General features: G+C 36.9%; 1 protein-coding gene across 3 annotated transcripts in view; it reads right to left on the bottom strand.

Annotated features, from left to right (window-relative positions):
• SLAIN2 (SLAIN motif family member 2) overlaps window positions 1-17,119 on the bottom strand; it is a 47,137-nt gene that overhangs the window by 17,960 nt on the left and 12,058 nt on the right. For 2 of the 3 annotated variants that reach the window (XM_042467909.1, XM_042467910.1), the window contains exons 3-6: window positions 14,872-15,036; window positions 12,002-12,163; window positions 10,220-10,579; window positions 4,261-4,398 (exon numbers count right to left, since the gene is read on the bottom strand). In XM_042467909.1, the coding sequence (XP_042323843.1) occupies window positions 4,261-4,398; window positions 10,220-10,579; window positions 12,002-12,163; window positions 14,872-15,036 (825 nt within the window). The remainder of the gene's footprint in view (window positions 1-4,260; window positions 4,399-10,219; window positions 10,580-12,001; window positions 12,164-14,871; window positions 15,037-17,119) is intronic. The other variant, XM_042467911.1, reaches the window with a different exon arrangement.

The raw sequence follows: 17,119 nt of genomic DNA, 5'->3' as shown, positions 1-17,119 counted from the left end.
ATTTCCAAGTTTGGACATAACAGAAACATATGGTTAATTGTGGACATAGGGTTTTTTGTTTGTTTTGGTTTTTGCTGATTGTGGATTGGCAGGAACTAATAAACAACCAAAGCAGCTATGTGTAATTGCAAGGGGTTTATTCATATGTACCCACTGAACATGGTCTGCTTTTCAAATATGATTGCACTACAAGCTTATGTGGAACTGCACAGCCTGCATTTTATTTTTAATTATTTCATAATTCCTAACATTGACTTTGTCCTTATAATTTCCACAAACCATTGAGCTTCCTATTCTAAAAACAAAATATGCTTTACTGATAGTTACAGCTGACTGAGATACCATGAAAACATATAGAAAGTTAGTTTCCTCCCACCTTGAACAATGACTCAAATGGGTAGGCATAATCTGTAAAATTGGCTATGCCACTGCATCCAGATAAGTAATAACCAATGAAACATCATTGGTTCCAGAACAGAAGCCTGCCATGCTGACTACTTATCAATCCTTTCGTAAGAACTGATTTTATGGGTAAGTTGTATATTATAATTAGCAACTCAAAAAATTTCACATCTGCAGGCCAGAAATTTGGCACATGAAGCTTAAGACATTGCAGACAAATGGCACTCTCCTATGGCGACACTGCTACCACAAACAGTGGGACCTCTTTATCCACGGATTCTTTATCCACAGATTCAAGCATCCATGGCTTGTAAATATTCAGAAAAAGTATGAATTCCAAATAGCAAACCTTGATTTTGCCATTTTATATATGGGACAAGTTTTTTCTATGCTATTTAAAGCATTCATGGATTCTGTTACTCACACGAGGTGGATGGGTCCTGGAACCAAATCCCAAGGGCCCACTATCTTGGATCTATAATAAGTTGGTTGAACATGTTATTGTTCACATTTACCTACTAGGTTAATCATTAGATTAAGAGTTTTTTCATTATCAATTTTGATTTGATAGTATATTCTACAACTTGGGCTCCCTGATACTCAACAATTTAAAGTGAATTTTCAGAACAACTGTTGTTATTGTGTGCCCTCAAGTCGTTTCTGACTTACGGCACCTAAGATGAACCTAATATGGGGTTTTCTTGGCATGTTTCTTCAGAGGGGGGTTGCCATTGCCATTCTCTGAGGGTGAGAGAGTGTGAATTGCCCAAGGTCACCCTGTGGGTTTACATAGCTGAGCCAGGATTCAAACCCTGGTCTCCAGAATCATCATCCAACAATATACAAAATAAACAAAGTCCAACAGAAAATATTTCCAATTTTTCATTCATTGAAACAAACTCCATTTGTACTCTAATGGAAGAATGAACATCGTTTCTATTTGTCCTCCCATTCCAGGAAATTATAAAACAACATGACATTATTACTTCTAGAGTGGTAGTACTCAATAAGAGGAAATGTGGAAGGGAAAAAAAAAAAAACAGGCAGAATTTGCTACCTAACTTGTGATGCATATTCATTTAAGGAAAAATTTAAGGAGAAATTATTATCATATCACGTCTGATAAAGCTTTGGTCAGTCACATATAACAACTTCCAATGGCATCAATGCGGAATGTGTAACCCTTCAGATGTTACAACTCCACTAATCTTTCACTGTGGACTCTGCTTGCCGGGGTGATGGAAACTGCAATAGAATTTCATCCAGAAGACCACATATCCCCAGGATAAAGAGCGGATTTTTATGGTTTAGGGTTGATGAGTCCAGAGCCAACTTGCAAACTGGACAATGGGTAAAGTAATGCCCATATTTGCTGTGCACACTGTGTTTGGGTAATAACTGTGAAATGTCTCACTTAGTATGCTTGGCAGAAGGGTAGCAGAAGATCTGATTGCAAAAGAAGGAGAGAGGGGTCATTTTTTCTCTGAGCCTATGTTGGGAGGTTGAGCATCCATGCAATAAGATATGTTCCTTCACCTCTGATCAGTTATCTTTCTGAACTGCCAATATATCTCTTGAAAATGCATTGGAACTGCAAAGCAGGAGTCTTGAAAAAAATTATTTCCAATTCAGTGGCAGTAAAACATTAAGTAATTTTGAAAACAATATTGTAGGACACATATAAGAAGGAGCAAAAGTAACTGGGTTCAGAGAATATTGAAACAGATTTCCTTGCTCCATTTTTGTAGCTGGCCAATGCTGAGTCAGTGAACTACTGCTATGTTGAAGACAAGATAGCCTAGGAGTGCCAGAAATACATTCAGGATATCATCTGGTTACTGACACAGGAGCTGGGGATAAATCAAATCAAAACTGAACATTTTTTTTTACAATTCCTTTACTTTCCTGACTAGTTTGACAAACCATAGTTGAAACACATTATAGTTCCAATATTTTGTATTAATGCCACTGACTCTATAGAACTTCACAGAAAAATGAAACTGAAAATGACATTTCTGAATATACAGCTCTACCGTTTGGAAAGTATTGACACTTGTACATGTTTGCTAATTATATTAATTTAAACTACACTAATAGATTTCCAATGTGTTTTATTACTAGTAGTACATGTTAGGTTACCACAGCCTTTCAAACTTTATTGAGTGAGCAAAAGGCAAAACTGGTCAGAAATCAAAGCAACCTTCCCAATTTGACTCATGCAAAGCAGCAGCCTGAGGAAAGAATAGGAAGATCACTACAAAAGTACAGCAGGATTTTAAAAAAGAAAAACCACCAGACCCCAAAAGATTGAAATACATATATAGGGAAAGTTAAAATGGGTGGATTTCTGTACATAAATCTTTGCAACATTCACTAAGAGTCAATTTACATGTGATATTAAATATGCAATTTAGCCTAACATGCATTTTAAAACTTCAAACAACAGCTATTGGGACCTCACAGACAATGGTAGGTGGGAAGGGGGAGCTCAAATTTGCACATTCCTCAATCATGACTAAAATCCTTTCATGGTAGTAATGTTTGCTTGCTTCAAGGAGTTATTTTAGTCAGTGCTCTGGTGAAAAGTTTAACTTCCTCCAACAATCCCACATGGTCTCTGTCATAGGCCTCTTAACAATTACTATTTGCAGCTGGAAGATGAAGCCTACAATATTTAGCCATTGATATTTTATCTCGTTTGGACCTAAGTGTTTAAGAAATTATTTAGTGCACTTCCATTTCCCTCTAAATTTTAAAGAATTCTTAGTCCTAAACTATACTGACATCTTTAAAACATAGAAATTATGACCAGGAATTGAGAAATCAGATCTTCTTTTTTATAATATCCCCTCTAAATATTATCTTAAAGAGGTTTATTCTTTGGCAAGATGGATGTTTACATGCTTATGCAAGTTTTTTTTTTTAGTTCTTACCATGCTTAGCATGTTCAATATTAGCATGTACACAGTATTACCTGTAGGGATTATAATTTGCAATTTGGAAAAAGAGTGCCAATTCTGATCTCTCATTTTTTCCTGCTGTGAAAATTTTAAATATGCAAACTTTTTACATAAAATATTGTTTTAATTTTTATTACCTCTCATTCAGATTACCAACTTTTAGTTATAAAGAATGTGACCTCTCTCTCTCTCTCTCTTTCTGTCTCTCAGGACTAATTAAATTCCAGTTGTAATTACTGAAAAGTGATACTAAACACATGAAATTCCAGTTTCTTTTGCTTTGACTTTCTAATCTGGTTTTCAATTCGACAGATATTTTAAAGAGTTAAAGCTGGTATCTGAATTTTCAACTTTCTTATCTCATCAGAGGATTTCCCAGAGTTCAGAAAGATTCTGTCTGTCTTCATATTCTTCTCAACAGTTAATATAAACAATGAAATTAGCACTGTGGCATAATTGCAAAATATGGAAATGCAGTGTTAGCACACTTTTCACTATTGTATTAAGGCATGTGAAGATGTACAGTTGCACACTACAAAGATGAAGAATGCTGTATGACAAGGAAACAGGATGAAATTGATATTAAAAATGACTTATACCTACTTAGTAAACCTGGTGTTTAAAGAATTATTAAGAAACAAATTGATGGAGAAAAAAACTCATTTAAGTATATGTCATGATGTCCAGACAGTAAGAATATTTCTGTAACACAAACTACATAATTATGTACTGTTTTCAGAAATAAATTCAATTACTCGATATATATATATGGTCTGGCCAAGTTAGCATTATCCCCATGAAATGTGTAATCCCTTTACCATGAAACTGTAAACACACAGCTTTCATTTTCAGCCAACTTTCAAAGCAGTGTTTACAGAATCACTGTAAAGATACTTACTGGATGAAGGCTGAGGTTGAATACGAGGTATTCCTCCATTTGGCACTTGAAAGTTTGAGTCACTTCTACTGTTTTTCACAGACTCAACTTGGATGTTAGATGTCCTGGACAGGTTTGGAAGACTACGTCTTAGTTTTTCTGTATTAAAGAAAGATAAGAACACCACAACATACCAACTGATGCAGGAGACTGAACTGTTATACCAACCATGATAATCTGAAGCCCAAAAGACCTGAGGGGAAAAAAAAGTTTGCTACAAACCTGCACAGTACAAATTTTTATCTAACAAAAACTCCATTTGAGACATTCTAAATGTTTCTTTGAAATGTGTCTATGGAGAGAGACTTGTACTGTCTTTCATCCAGAGATAAACTAATCTTAATTTTTGTTATCTAGTATGAAAAATTAGGACGTAGGAAACAAAATAATAAGATAGTCTGGTCTCTCAAAATAACTGTGGTTATGGTCTAAGGAAGTGCAAGTATCTATCTGTATTCACTATTTGCATGGAATAGCTGTACATACAGCTGGAAAACAATGCTTCCAAATCATACAACAAGAGTCCTAAGCGCATGCATACTGAATATGCACAGACAAGGGCCTACCTTTATAACCTTCTTGCCTACAATCAAATTTTCACTTATCATAGTTATGTCAGGAAAACAGGACTTATATGAAGTAGAAACAGACAAAAAATGTCCAATGACTTCAAGGAAGCCCTCCTGAAGATGATGTTCAACGTATAAATATGCAATCACATGGTTTCAAAAACCATGGCCTTAAAATTAATAATATACATTAGCAGCAACACTAGCACAAACATCTACCCCACTAAAGACACTAAAATTCAACATCCCCCACAAAATGATAGCTAAATCCTTACTGAACATCTACTAGCTCAATAAAGTCCTTTCAGGAAAACATGTGAGTCCTCAGGGCTTTTTTTAGAGGCTTGCAGTAGTGAGGCCAGATATATTATTGCCATTTAATATATTTTTGGATGTCTTCTCTTTAAAAAGGCTGAAGATACCTTACAGTTAAGTATGCAACTGTAATGTATTTTAATATATTATGCCTCAGCATATAGTATATAGCATCCCTCCTGAATTAACAAGATAAAAATAACCAATTAACCTAAGGCCAATCTCATCCATATTAAATGCCTGGCAGTAGAGAAACATTCAGCTCAACTGACTTAGCATTTCATAAGTGTGGGGCCATTGCTGAAAATGCCCTCTCCTTCATAACTGCAAATGGAGCTGTTCTTACTGAGAGTAATATGAACAGGGCTTTTTAAGATGCACAACTAACTTGTGGGCAGACTGATATCTATTTAAACGTAAAATGACTTGATTTGGAAAGTAAATGTCTCCTGATTTAGCATTTAAATGGGATCTCACAGTAAAATGTAATACTAATATGTTGTCAGTGATATCCATCAGGAGGGTGGACACCACTAACAATCACCCTCTTGATGGTCTAGGACAGTTACTTACTCAATATATTAAAACATCACAGATGTTATTAAACAGTACCCCTTGCTGAAATCAGACACTAGATTTTAGATATGAATCCAATGAAATAGCATGCACTTTAATATTAGTTTAATAAAAATAAGTTCTTGAGACTGACTGTGACTTGGACATATGGCTTTACTTGAACTTGATAAGACCAAGTTCTGATTAGCCAGGAAGCACTTTCAAGCTATAACTTTTCAAAAGAAGAGCACATTTTAATTTTTGGTCATTGTTAGTTGTCAAAAGGGTTACAAATGACCATTTTTAAAAATTAAAGTCAGTCACTGTTAAGATTCAGTGGATTTCCATATGATTAATACTTTTGTGTATAACTTAGCTATAATTGTTAAAGCATCTGATTTTTTTTTAGCAATTAGGCTGAACTTCAAAGTACGATGTAAAGTAAATATTTTGGAAAGTTTTGAACCAGTCATCAACTCTGAAGGACTCAAATTCCACTGAACGTTTTATTAGAACAAAATACTTGAACACAAGTGCCTACAAGAAGACACAGAATTCAGCAACTTCCTTTAATAAAACAAAATAAACTAAATCCAATTTCACCTCCAGTTAAGAGTACCCCATTGAAATGATCAGGACTTGTGAACACTAGTATAAATCCCATCTTCACTGATTCTACTCTAGTTAGAAGTAAAACTGGATGTGACCGCATAGCCTGAGTCCCCATTGGGTTAAGTAGTACAAAGCACAGCACTGCTTCCTCAAGATTAGCAGCTGCCACCAGTTGAATTATCTCACTTAATAAAAGCTCAGATACATATTTTCTTACATTTATCAGACTTGCAAATGAAGGAGCCAAGTTTCCTTGACTGCTATTGACATAGGTCTAAACATTCAAGAAGACTGATTTTCTTCAAATATGTTAAACAAATTTTCACATATCACGATGCACAGATTTTGCATCTACTGCATTGTCTTTTGATTTGAGTGATTTTCTTGTGGTTGTTGGTATGTCTCTGTCTTTCAGGGCAGCACAAAGGAAAACAAAAGGAAAAGTTCAAAGCAAGAAAAATAATGTAAGCAAGGTGCAGGAGCTGAGCGGGACTGTTCAAAGAAGCATGGTTCATTCTATTCAAGAAAATATGCCAGGGTTTTATTTCAGAACCTAAAAACATGTATGTAACATGCATGCACACATAAAATTTATTCCTGTCATGAACCTCTTACTCCATGCAGCTGTACTATGACTACAGAAAGGACTGTGACAGGAATCATACCCACATAAAAGCTCTGGTCCTTTAAGCTACTTGTGTACTATTAGCAGGGGCAGTGGCATATCTTTATGGAAATACTAGAATCTTTACAGCCCAATACCAGAACCAGCAGCTGTCAGCCTTTTCTTTAGTTTCCACCTAGTGTAGAAAGAAGATGAGGTCTTGGGCCTCTCACATCCTACAAAGTGTTTTCTTTTTTTAAATCTTATCTAGTTCCAGACATATTGACACTACTTGAATCAATGATTTAAAATGCAGCTGCAACAATTCTTTCATTTGTACTATGTGCACATACTATCAAATCTGCCTGGGAAAAAGAGACAACAGAATCCACTGTTAAATTTTCAAGCCATGTCCAAAGAAGTTATTGTATTTTCTTTCCTTTTAATTAGCTGCTTACTCCTGGTGCATGGGTATATGAGCATGCAAGGAAGCTTGAGATACACAAGCAGAGTTTTAAAAGAAATCACAGGATGTGTTTGTTTTCAGCAACTTTTTTTTTTTTTTTTTTTTTTTTGGCTACCACAGGACTGGAAAGAGCCAAAAGTGAAACAATCACATGCTCTGATGCCCTTTGTAGAAAATAAATAACACTACCACTCCTCTTCTATGAAACAGACTTGGTCTTGTAGTCCAACGCTCATGGCGCTACTCATTTTTTCATCCCAGTTTCCTTTCTTGTTCCCTTTTTCACCCACCCCAGGAACTTTTTTTCTAGTGGCATGATATTAAGAGTCAGTGGCAAGCAGAACATCTGAGAAGGATGGCAGAAAGTGCAGTGCAGGTGGATGAAGAAGCATGACAGCGCAGAAGAGGGGAGAGAAATTTTACCTGTTGATCCTGGAGGTAAACCATTTTTCACTCAATATCGGTGAGTGGATTGAAAAGAATAGGCACAATCTATGAAGGAGAAAGTTACTAAGGTGCCAGGATCAAAATTTCATAATTCTACAAACATGACTTACTCTGAAAAATGTACATTCTTTACTACAGGCCTGCTATCAGAGGAGTGTCCATAACATTCTATGAAATTATCCCATTCTAGATTTAGAGCATGTACAGGAGTTAAGAGACTTAACCAGTGCCTATTGTCTCATAAAGAGATACAGAAAGGGCAATATCTGTTAAAGAGGTGCAGAAAATAAAATAAAACAATATTCCACATAACTTCACCTTCAAGACTTTTGAGGAAAAAAAGAAGAAGGCATCCTCTAAATATAGTCCACATTTTATAACCACTGACTCAAACAATCTTTAATTTCACATACAAAAAAGAACTAACCAATCAATGGATGGCATGGACAAGTGGTGCAGTGAAGACTGCTATTCTACCCTACCCATTTTCATCAGATTTTAGTTCTTTAGACAATACCCTGCACAAGTGTAGCTTATAAGCATGCAATTCAGGTATGTCAACATTAGCTGGGACTTACTGAACTGAAAGCACTGGAACAAGGAATTCAAGGAAGCAAATGGGAACATGAGAAATTTAAGGACTTGAGTAAATGTTGCCAACTGTACCCACCTTTACTATATGACACTTTTGAACCTACCCCATTCTGCAAAGCAAGATAAGCAATGCAAGATATTTGAAAGCATGCATCAAGAGGTCTAAGCAGGTGAAGCATTGAGGAGGAACAGGAACATCCAACAACAACAGAGGAACAACAGTGCCAAACAATGTTTGTGGACTCTCCTAATATAGTCTCAATTTTCATATGTTCTCCATAATATGTGAGATGTCACATTTTTAGTGGTTACCATGCAAAAGTTAGTTTTACGTACCTCATTAAACACCATACAAAATGATAAAACCCTTTAAATGAAAATGTTTGGGGAACATACATACAGGTTATTTTTTATTCTGTAATGAACTCATGATTTTTGAAATGCACAGACAGTTCTAACTTCAATATTTACTCTACTATGAACTTGAGAAAAACTTTTAAAACAAAATCTAGTTATGAGGCTTCACTTGATTTGTATGTGTGTGTGTGTGTGTGTGTGTGTGTGTGTGATCTTATTACTGTTATTTACAAATCAAAACCATGTTTCCCCACAATGACCCAGATTCAGTGACTGAATACCTGGGAAAGGGCCTTCTCAGTCATAATGTCAGCCCTGTGGAAATGCCTCCCCAGGAAAAGCTGCCTGGTCTCACACATTGCCTCATTACAGTATGTCCAGTTAAAAACACATTTTGGACAACCATTCGAGGTTACCCAATTTAGTTTTGCTGAGCCTGTCAACTTTAGTGTTAGTATGTATCTGCTATTTTAGCTTGTTTTTGACTTTTGACACTGTTTTGCTTTATTACTGTATGTCCAGCCAATATTTCATGTATTTTTAATATGGTGTTCTGTATTTTGTTCCAATTTATGTTCTCTTCTGTTTTGTTATCAGTATATTGATTTTTTTCCTCAAAAGGAAAAGCAGAACAGAAATTATATATAAATAAATGTAATTAAATATTCATTATAAATGTATAACTCAGTGTATGATGTAACCTTTATCTTCTTATATATATACTGAAAGAGCATTCAACCCAGCTAAACAGCATGCCAGAGCATTACTTAATGGGCATCACTGTTGTGTGACAACAGTTTTCATTGGCAATTCTATTCCCAACAATTAATGAGCAAAAATTAGGAAAAAAGTATATATTATTCCTCTTTTTACCACGCTAGCCTTGAAACTCTTTTAGTGAATATTTTGCCAATAGTACTATGTACCACTAGAGTAGTTTAACTATGCAACTGTAGCAAAATTATTGAAAATATTATATAAAATCATATTCAGGCTAAGTGTATAAGGTATATTTGAAACATAAAATTAATTTCATGTTTAGAATTGGGTTCCATTTCCAAGATCATTAAGTAGATGCAAATATTCCAAAATCCAAAATAAATCTGAAATCCGAAACGTTCTGGTCTCAAGCTGTTGAGATAAGGAATACTCAACTTGTAATATACATTTCCTTAAATCCAAATTAGCTCAACTGCTTTCTCAGCATATTGATTTCTAACCATCCTAATGAATAGTGAAGATGCTTATTCTACTTTTTCTTGTGTGTTTCTCAAGAAATCAGCAGTAATGGCATACTATGCAGCTGGTTTTAAATACAACTTAGTGAGCAACATACTAACTTGGAGCACACTATTATCATTTTAATGCTCAATGTACAAAATTTGAGATGAAATCTTTTACCTTCATTTTTGACACTGCTCGTCTGTAAATCAGTGGGATGGCCCTGAAGTGAAAGACGAGGCTGCTGTAAACGGCTAATCATAGGCTGGGGTGATACTCTACTGTACTCTATTCCTCTGGCAGGAGATCGAGATCTAGGAGAATTCCGTGGAGACTGCTTTGGTGAAGGCCTTGGTGAATTGCGTGGGGATGGAGAGAACCGGTTAACAGCTGGGTGCACTGCATGATGACAGCTGTCATCTTCATCCTCTAAGCTCTGTGCATCAAGTTCCTGGTCACTAAATGTACCTCGTCTCATAGAACTGCATGAAGAACCAGAGCTACGTCGGGAAGCAGTAGCGGCATATTCCTGCCGGAGACCTAAAAGTAGTAAGAATATGGTTAAATGTTCAGTTCTGTTTGAAATTCTGATTGCATCTGATTCACACTAAATTAATATAAACATGGATTTCAGAGAAGGATTTTTCAACTAGAATCCCCTCCATACCTTGGAAATGTCATTTAATCTGAGGGGAAGAGGAGGTAGGCCAATGCCATCAGGCCTCCCCTAAAAGAACTGAGCCCTTCCCAGAAGGCATCTGACTCTATCCTGGCCTCTGAGGGGAAGAGAAGGTAGGCCCAATGCCATCAGGCCTCCCCAGTGCCATCAGTCCTATCCTTAAGAAACAGAGCCCTCCCTCCAGTCCCTGATCCCCTTCCCCACAACCATTCCCTTCTCCTTTTGTGTCGTGTCTTCTTAGATTGTAAATCTGAGGGCAGGGAACCATCTAATTAAAAGATTGTATGTACAGTGCTGTGTAAATTTACAGCGCTATATAAATAAAGCTTAATAATAATAATAATATAATAATAATAATAATAACAACAACAACTTAGAACTAAAGACAAATAGAGAGGGGGAACCATATCAGTAGGGTAGCCATCCACAAACTTGAGTGTCCACAAATCACCCCACCCCATTATCATCAGTGACGTGGCTGCACCAATGTGACCACAAACACATTGCTGCCCATTGACTATAACAGGGTTTCAGCTTTCCTGCTTTTTCTCATCTGCTGGGGTGGGAGGGGGGAGGGGGCAGAACCAGACTGTAAATCATCTGGATTTGCAACCTCTCCTCTTTGAAAATGCCTCTACAGCTCAAAGAAAAGACCTAATACAAGCTTGATGTTATTTTGAGCAAAAAGCAAGAAAATGCCATCTCAAACTATCAACATTCCCAATCCACTACATTTCTGAAGAAATATAGATCAACATATCAATACAATTTAGTTGTAAAGTATTCATATGAAAAGCTGGGGGGACTGTTCCTTGCAACACTTCCTAAGAACACAGTGGGAACACTGAAGACAGGCAGAGAGAGACATCACCTGCAGTGTAACAGATTTATGCCACATCATATAAATGAAATTTGCAGGATGGAGAATTTAATACTTGCATCTAAGACCTGAAGTGCTAATTCTTATTTTCAACATATCTTCCACATCTCTGCAACACCGTGTCATCTATACCTCTCCTTTCTTGCTTACTTTTGTTTTCTAATTCTGCCTTCCTACCCATTTCACTTGGCTTAATGGCTTCTCAGGCCATGGCATTCTCCTCTGTTAGGCCTCTCAAGTCTTCCATTGCTCCACACATTAGAAAAAGCAAGCCCATCACTTTCTATATTACTACACAGGTTTCCCCCCTGTATTTAATCTCCATAGTTTAAAAAAAAGGATTAATTTTTCAAAGACAATGGCCTTGAAATAGTGTTTGCCTTTAGCTGTGAAAAACACTTACTTTCCTCTTGCATTCGAGCTAAAATTTGAACATCTGTTAAGTCATTCAGTTTGTAATTTGATCCAATTGAATCTTCGTCCATTTCTGAAGCACTTAATTCACTATCAATTGAAGACTGTGGACTTAGTGGAGGATTTCTATCTGCTGAACTTTTGAAATGACCTTTAAGAAGAGGAAGACAAAAAAAAAGCTGGTCAGACATCTATTACTTTACCTGTGCAAATAATTTAATATGGGGAAAGAGAACGGATGTCAGACTAGCTGACACAGAAACTTACTTTCCTTTAGTTCAAGTGCAGATCAATTTACAGTCTGTCAGATATCAGTAACCTTGATTAGTGCACATGAAAGAAGTTTTAACTTTCACCAAAAACCCAAAAGTAACTGGGATGTAACACTGGAACATTTAACTTGTTCTTGATGCACATTTCAGAGTCATCAATTCTTTTTAGAATTATTCTGCTCAGATCTCAAAAACAAAACTCACACACAAAACTATGCCCCCACAAGCTAAAAGAAAAATTGTAGACAGCAGGTATCAATGACCTCAATATAAAACATTAACAACCACTTTATAGATGACTTTTACTGTCTCTATTTGGTGTAGAAGGACAAAAGTTTGAATATGCCAAAATTCATAGGATGGCTCACTTCAACCAGAGTTACTTACTTCAAAAGATTATTGCAACAATAATGCAAGACAATAACTATACAGTACTTTGGATTTCAAAGAGCTACAAAAATTATAGAAAACTTGTTCATAGTGTCTTAAATTGTATAGAACAACATTCATAATGTTAGTCACACTAATTTTCAAACTATGAAATTATCTGCAACATTTATTTTTTTTAAAAAAAAGACTAGATCTCCAGTCTAATCTGTGGCAGCAGTTATGGTGAGCAAGCATAATTAATTTGCCTTCAGGTTCACTTAAAGCATGAGAATGTATGACCATGGATGTTTTGTCCATTTTAGCTGCATCAAATGAAAAGTTGGGACAACAGATGCTTACAAGAATCTGAAAGCACTGCAAAAAACACTGCAGTTGGTCACTGCCAGCAGCTTCCCCAATGGCATGAACAGGAAAAGTGTAGCCTATAGGCAATATCCCATTCTAATCTGTTTTTGTTGCCCCAGGAGCCTTCATGGTCCCACAAACAGAGTGTATATGAAATGGTTGAGAATACCAAGCCTCTGGGTAGTACAGACCATTTTGACACATTTTCTTTTCTTTTTTAAAAATGATTTTATTAGGAATTTTAAAATATATTAAGAATTACAAAGTAGGAGGAGGAGGAAAAAAAGAGAAAGAAGAAGATAAAGTGACTTCTAATATTTCTTTCGGAAGTTATACATATATACAGACATTCATACCTCTCTCACTGAAACTAGAAAATATTCACTTCTTTCAATACCTTATTCTTTCTAATCATAAGCTAATTCCTTCTAATCATTTTGCCAAATTATCCAGTCATGGGGGGGCATTGCCCACCTTTTTAGGTTACTAGAGGCCTCCTTCAGCCATTCTTCAATGTAGGAAAAGATCACATTTCTTGTTATGGTCCTTTTCTGTTTTGAAGAAAGGCGTGTATAGGCTGAAAGCTAGCTTCCAGAGAAAAGTGAGAAGGATTCAGAATGTGGTGAAATGGCCTGGAGACCACTACTAGGGTGTCCTGGGCAGGGTCACCAGATATCATAACCACAAAGGAGGACAAATCACCACAAAATATAGGACATTCAAGGAAAATGTTGGACAATACAACATAAATGCTAAAAATGCTAATCTAAATATAAATTCATCTCATATGGTTTATTTACAACTATATTACAAACACTGTATTTCATTAAGTACTCAACTGTATTTGTCTGATGAACTTATCTTCATCAAAATGCCTTACTGGCTTGCAATATACTTATAGAACAAATGTTTAAAATTGTACAGTGGTACCCCGGGATACGAATTGATCGCGTTACGAAATTTCCGGGATACGATTGACTTTTATTGGAAAATGGGGGGGGGGGGATTTCAATATCTGCATTGTGTCCTGAATCATCCAATAGCATAACACATTGGTTGTGCTTTTCCCCTCCAAGAAACAAATGTACCCCAAGCTCTGGGGGAAGCCTTGTCTGCTGCTGCTGCTCCTAGGTAAAGAGGATGTTAAAAAGGATCCATCTTATCCCCTTATTTGCAGTGAGTACAGGCTGCCAAGTTGATGCGTTTCTTGAAGGGGACCAACAAACTTTACTCTCAAAATGGAGGGCATTCTTCCTGCACAGAAGGTTGAAATGTAGAACATGTCCTGAAAAATCAGGACATATATTTATCCTGGCATGTAAGTGAATGGGGTATGTTTACACACACACACACACACACAAACACACAAACAGTGTGATGACTCTAGATTGGGAGAAGTGATTTATATGTTAGTGTTCGGTTGTTGAATGGCAAGGCCTCAGGATGGGAGGATATTCATGGAGGATTTGTGTCTGCTTAATTAATGGTCAGTTGTCTGCTGGGATCCTGGGTGGTTTTCATTTGTATTTTGGTGGGTCTTAATTTTGGTCTTATTGCCCTTATTTTGGTCCTATTGTACTTCTATTATTTATGCTATCCATTAGCACTATCTGCCCAGTTACAGTCTTTAGGCTCTACTCTATTAATTGGATCCAAACATAATTTAGTTTACTATCAAAGGGAAAATATACTGATTTCACTAATAGAAAAAAATGTATTATATGTAGCTATACAAATATGCAAATAATTTTTCTCTCTAAACAGCCATGTCAACATACAAGTCTTGTAAGAAATCAAATTATTCATAGTTCTTTTTCATGCTTATCACTTGCAACTTAAGATCTGATCTTACCTGAGTTGCCAGGAAGTATGAGCTGTTTTACTAAAGGAGGCTTCACTGGTGTGGAAGAAGGAGAGTTGAAGCTACTGTTGTAGGGGCTGCCTGCATTTGAACTACAGGAGTTTGCATAATTGACCGTGCTGAATGGATTGTTATAGAGGCTATGTCTCTTGAGGGCTATGTTTAAAAAGAAAAAAAATTAATTCAAACATTGTTTACTTAAAATCAGACTTTAACTTCATGGCATTTAATCACATGTATTCCTTTAATGAAGAACTCTGGACTGTCCAGAATTTATAATCATTTATGTATCGGAAGATCAGAAGGTTGGTAGTTTGAAGCCCGAGTGTTGCAAGATGAAGTAAGCTCCTGTCACTAATCCCAGCTTCTGCCAACCTAGCTGTTTGAAAACATGCAAATACAAGTAGATAAATAGGTACCACTTTGGTGGGAAGGTAACAGCGTTCGATGCAGTCATGCTGGCCACATGACCGTCAGAGCAGTCCCTGGACAATGCTGGCTCTTCAGCTTAGTAACAGAGATGAGCAGTGCCCTCTACAGTCAGTTACAAGTAGAAATGCATGTCAAGGGACTACCTTTACCCTTAACTTTTTTATTTCCTCTTATGCTACGGGGTTTTCTTGTTCCTAATTGGTATTTGCATGATTCTATAGATTTTCTGAAATCTGAAGAACTAGAAAGAGCGAGAAAAGAAATGAAAGAACTAGAAAATATTCTAAAATGCAAAGATATACAACTCAGCACAAAAGTTAGAATCCTACAAGCCACTGTATTTCCTATTACCATTTATGGATGTGAGATAGGAAGAAAATCAAATTCATTTGAGATGTGGTGCTGGAGAAGAGTGCTGAGGATATCATGGACAGCCAAAAAGACAAATGGGTCCTATATCAAATCAAACTAGAGATCTCCCTGGAAGCCAAGATGACAGTAGGCTGTCGTCCTTCAGGCATATCATGAGAAGGGAGGACTCACTGGAAAAAACAATAATGCTAGGAAAAGTGGAGGGAAGGAGAGAGAGAAAGGCCACACGCTAGATGAATGAACTCTATTAAGGAGGTCACGGGTATGAGTTTGTAGGAGTTGAGCGAGGAGGACAGGGGTCTTGGAGATGTCTCATCCACAGGGTTGCCATAGGCCGAGATCAAGTTGAGGGCAGTCAACAGCAATCAACAGTAGATCTAAATTTTTGCTTACTGGAAGCCCAAATGTACAGAGCATTACAGAAAAATAATGACATCAGTAAATTTGGAGTATAATTTGGAGTACATGTGAGAATTATGTGCAGAGAAGATGCAATGAAAGTGGAGAAACACAGCCAAGGGGAAAAGTATATTTGACCATCTCAAGACTGGCAGCACTAATACAACCCACTCACAGCAACCAAATGTATTCTAAGCTCTCCCATTTCACCTCACTAGCTCATTAGCTTTTGATTGACTCAAGAAGACATTGCATCATGATTGACTCCTGTTTCTACAGGGTCTAATTTATATTCTTTATCAGTGTTTAATTCAAACACATATTGTTTCAGAAGCTTTGGTTCCACTGAAATTGATGTTCTTCCTCAGTGGGTATAAGGTTGAGGTCCAGAATATACCACTCATAGAAACAAAGCTAAAACTTATGCTTTACATCTCTTCATCGCCTTAGTACAGCTCACAATGCCATACGCTTATACCTCTAGCACTAAATCATAGCAGAAAAGATGTGTTCTACTGAAGAAAACAACAGATCATGGAATGGACCCTACTCAGTAAATTATGGAAGGGGCTCAATGCAGCGACATCTCTCAGCTCTCCGGACTCACAATTTGTGGATTTAGTGAAGGGAGTCCCTATCCATTTAGATTCATTTGAAGAAGCCTGCTTCTACTTGCATAAACCCTCAGCTAGACATGCAAAGGAGTCTTGTCGTGCTCTGCAGTCAACTATCTTCCAAAGGTTTCAAAGGTAAGAAAATCAAAGGTGAGAACCTATGTCATGCCAATCATCACCAATGCAGTACAATGTCAAGACAGACCAAAATGATGTACAGTGTGCCCACACCTTACTTGGGCGCACTATATGCGGCTTTCAGCTTACGCTGAAGCTGTGCGGCAAAAAGGAGAATGCCATGTGCATGTGCGGCACACACACACAGCTATCCAATGGGGCTCGAGCATAAGCGCTTTTTGCCTTACACCGGGAGGTGGGGGTGGTTCCGGAACAGATCTCCCATGTAAGGAAAGAGCCCATTG

This window comes from Sceloporus undulatus, chromosome 5 (genome assembly GCF_019175285.1).
Source record: "Sceloporus undulatus isolate JIND9_A2432 ecotype Alabama chromosome 5, SceUnd_v1.1, whole genome shotgun sequence".
Classification (NCBI taxonomy): domain Eukaryota; kingdom Metazoa; phylum Chordata; class Lepidosauria; order Squamata; family Phrynosomatidae; genus Sceloporus; species Sceloporus undulatus.
This window is presented reverse-complemented; position numbering and strand designations above follow the sequence as displayed.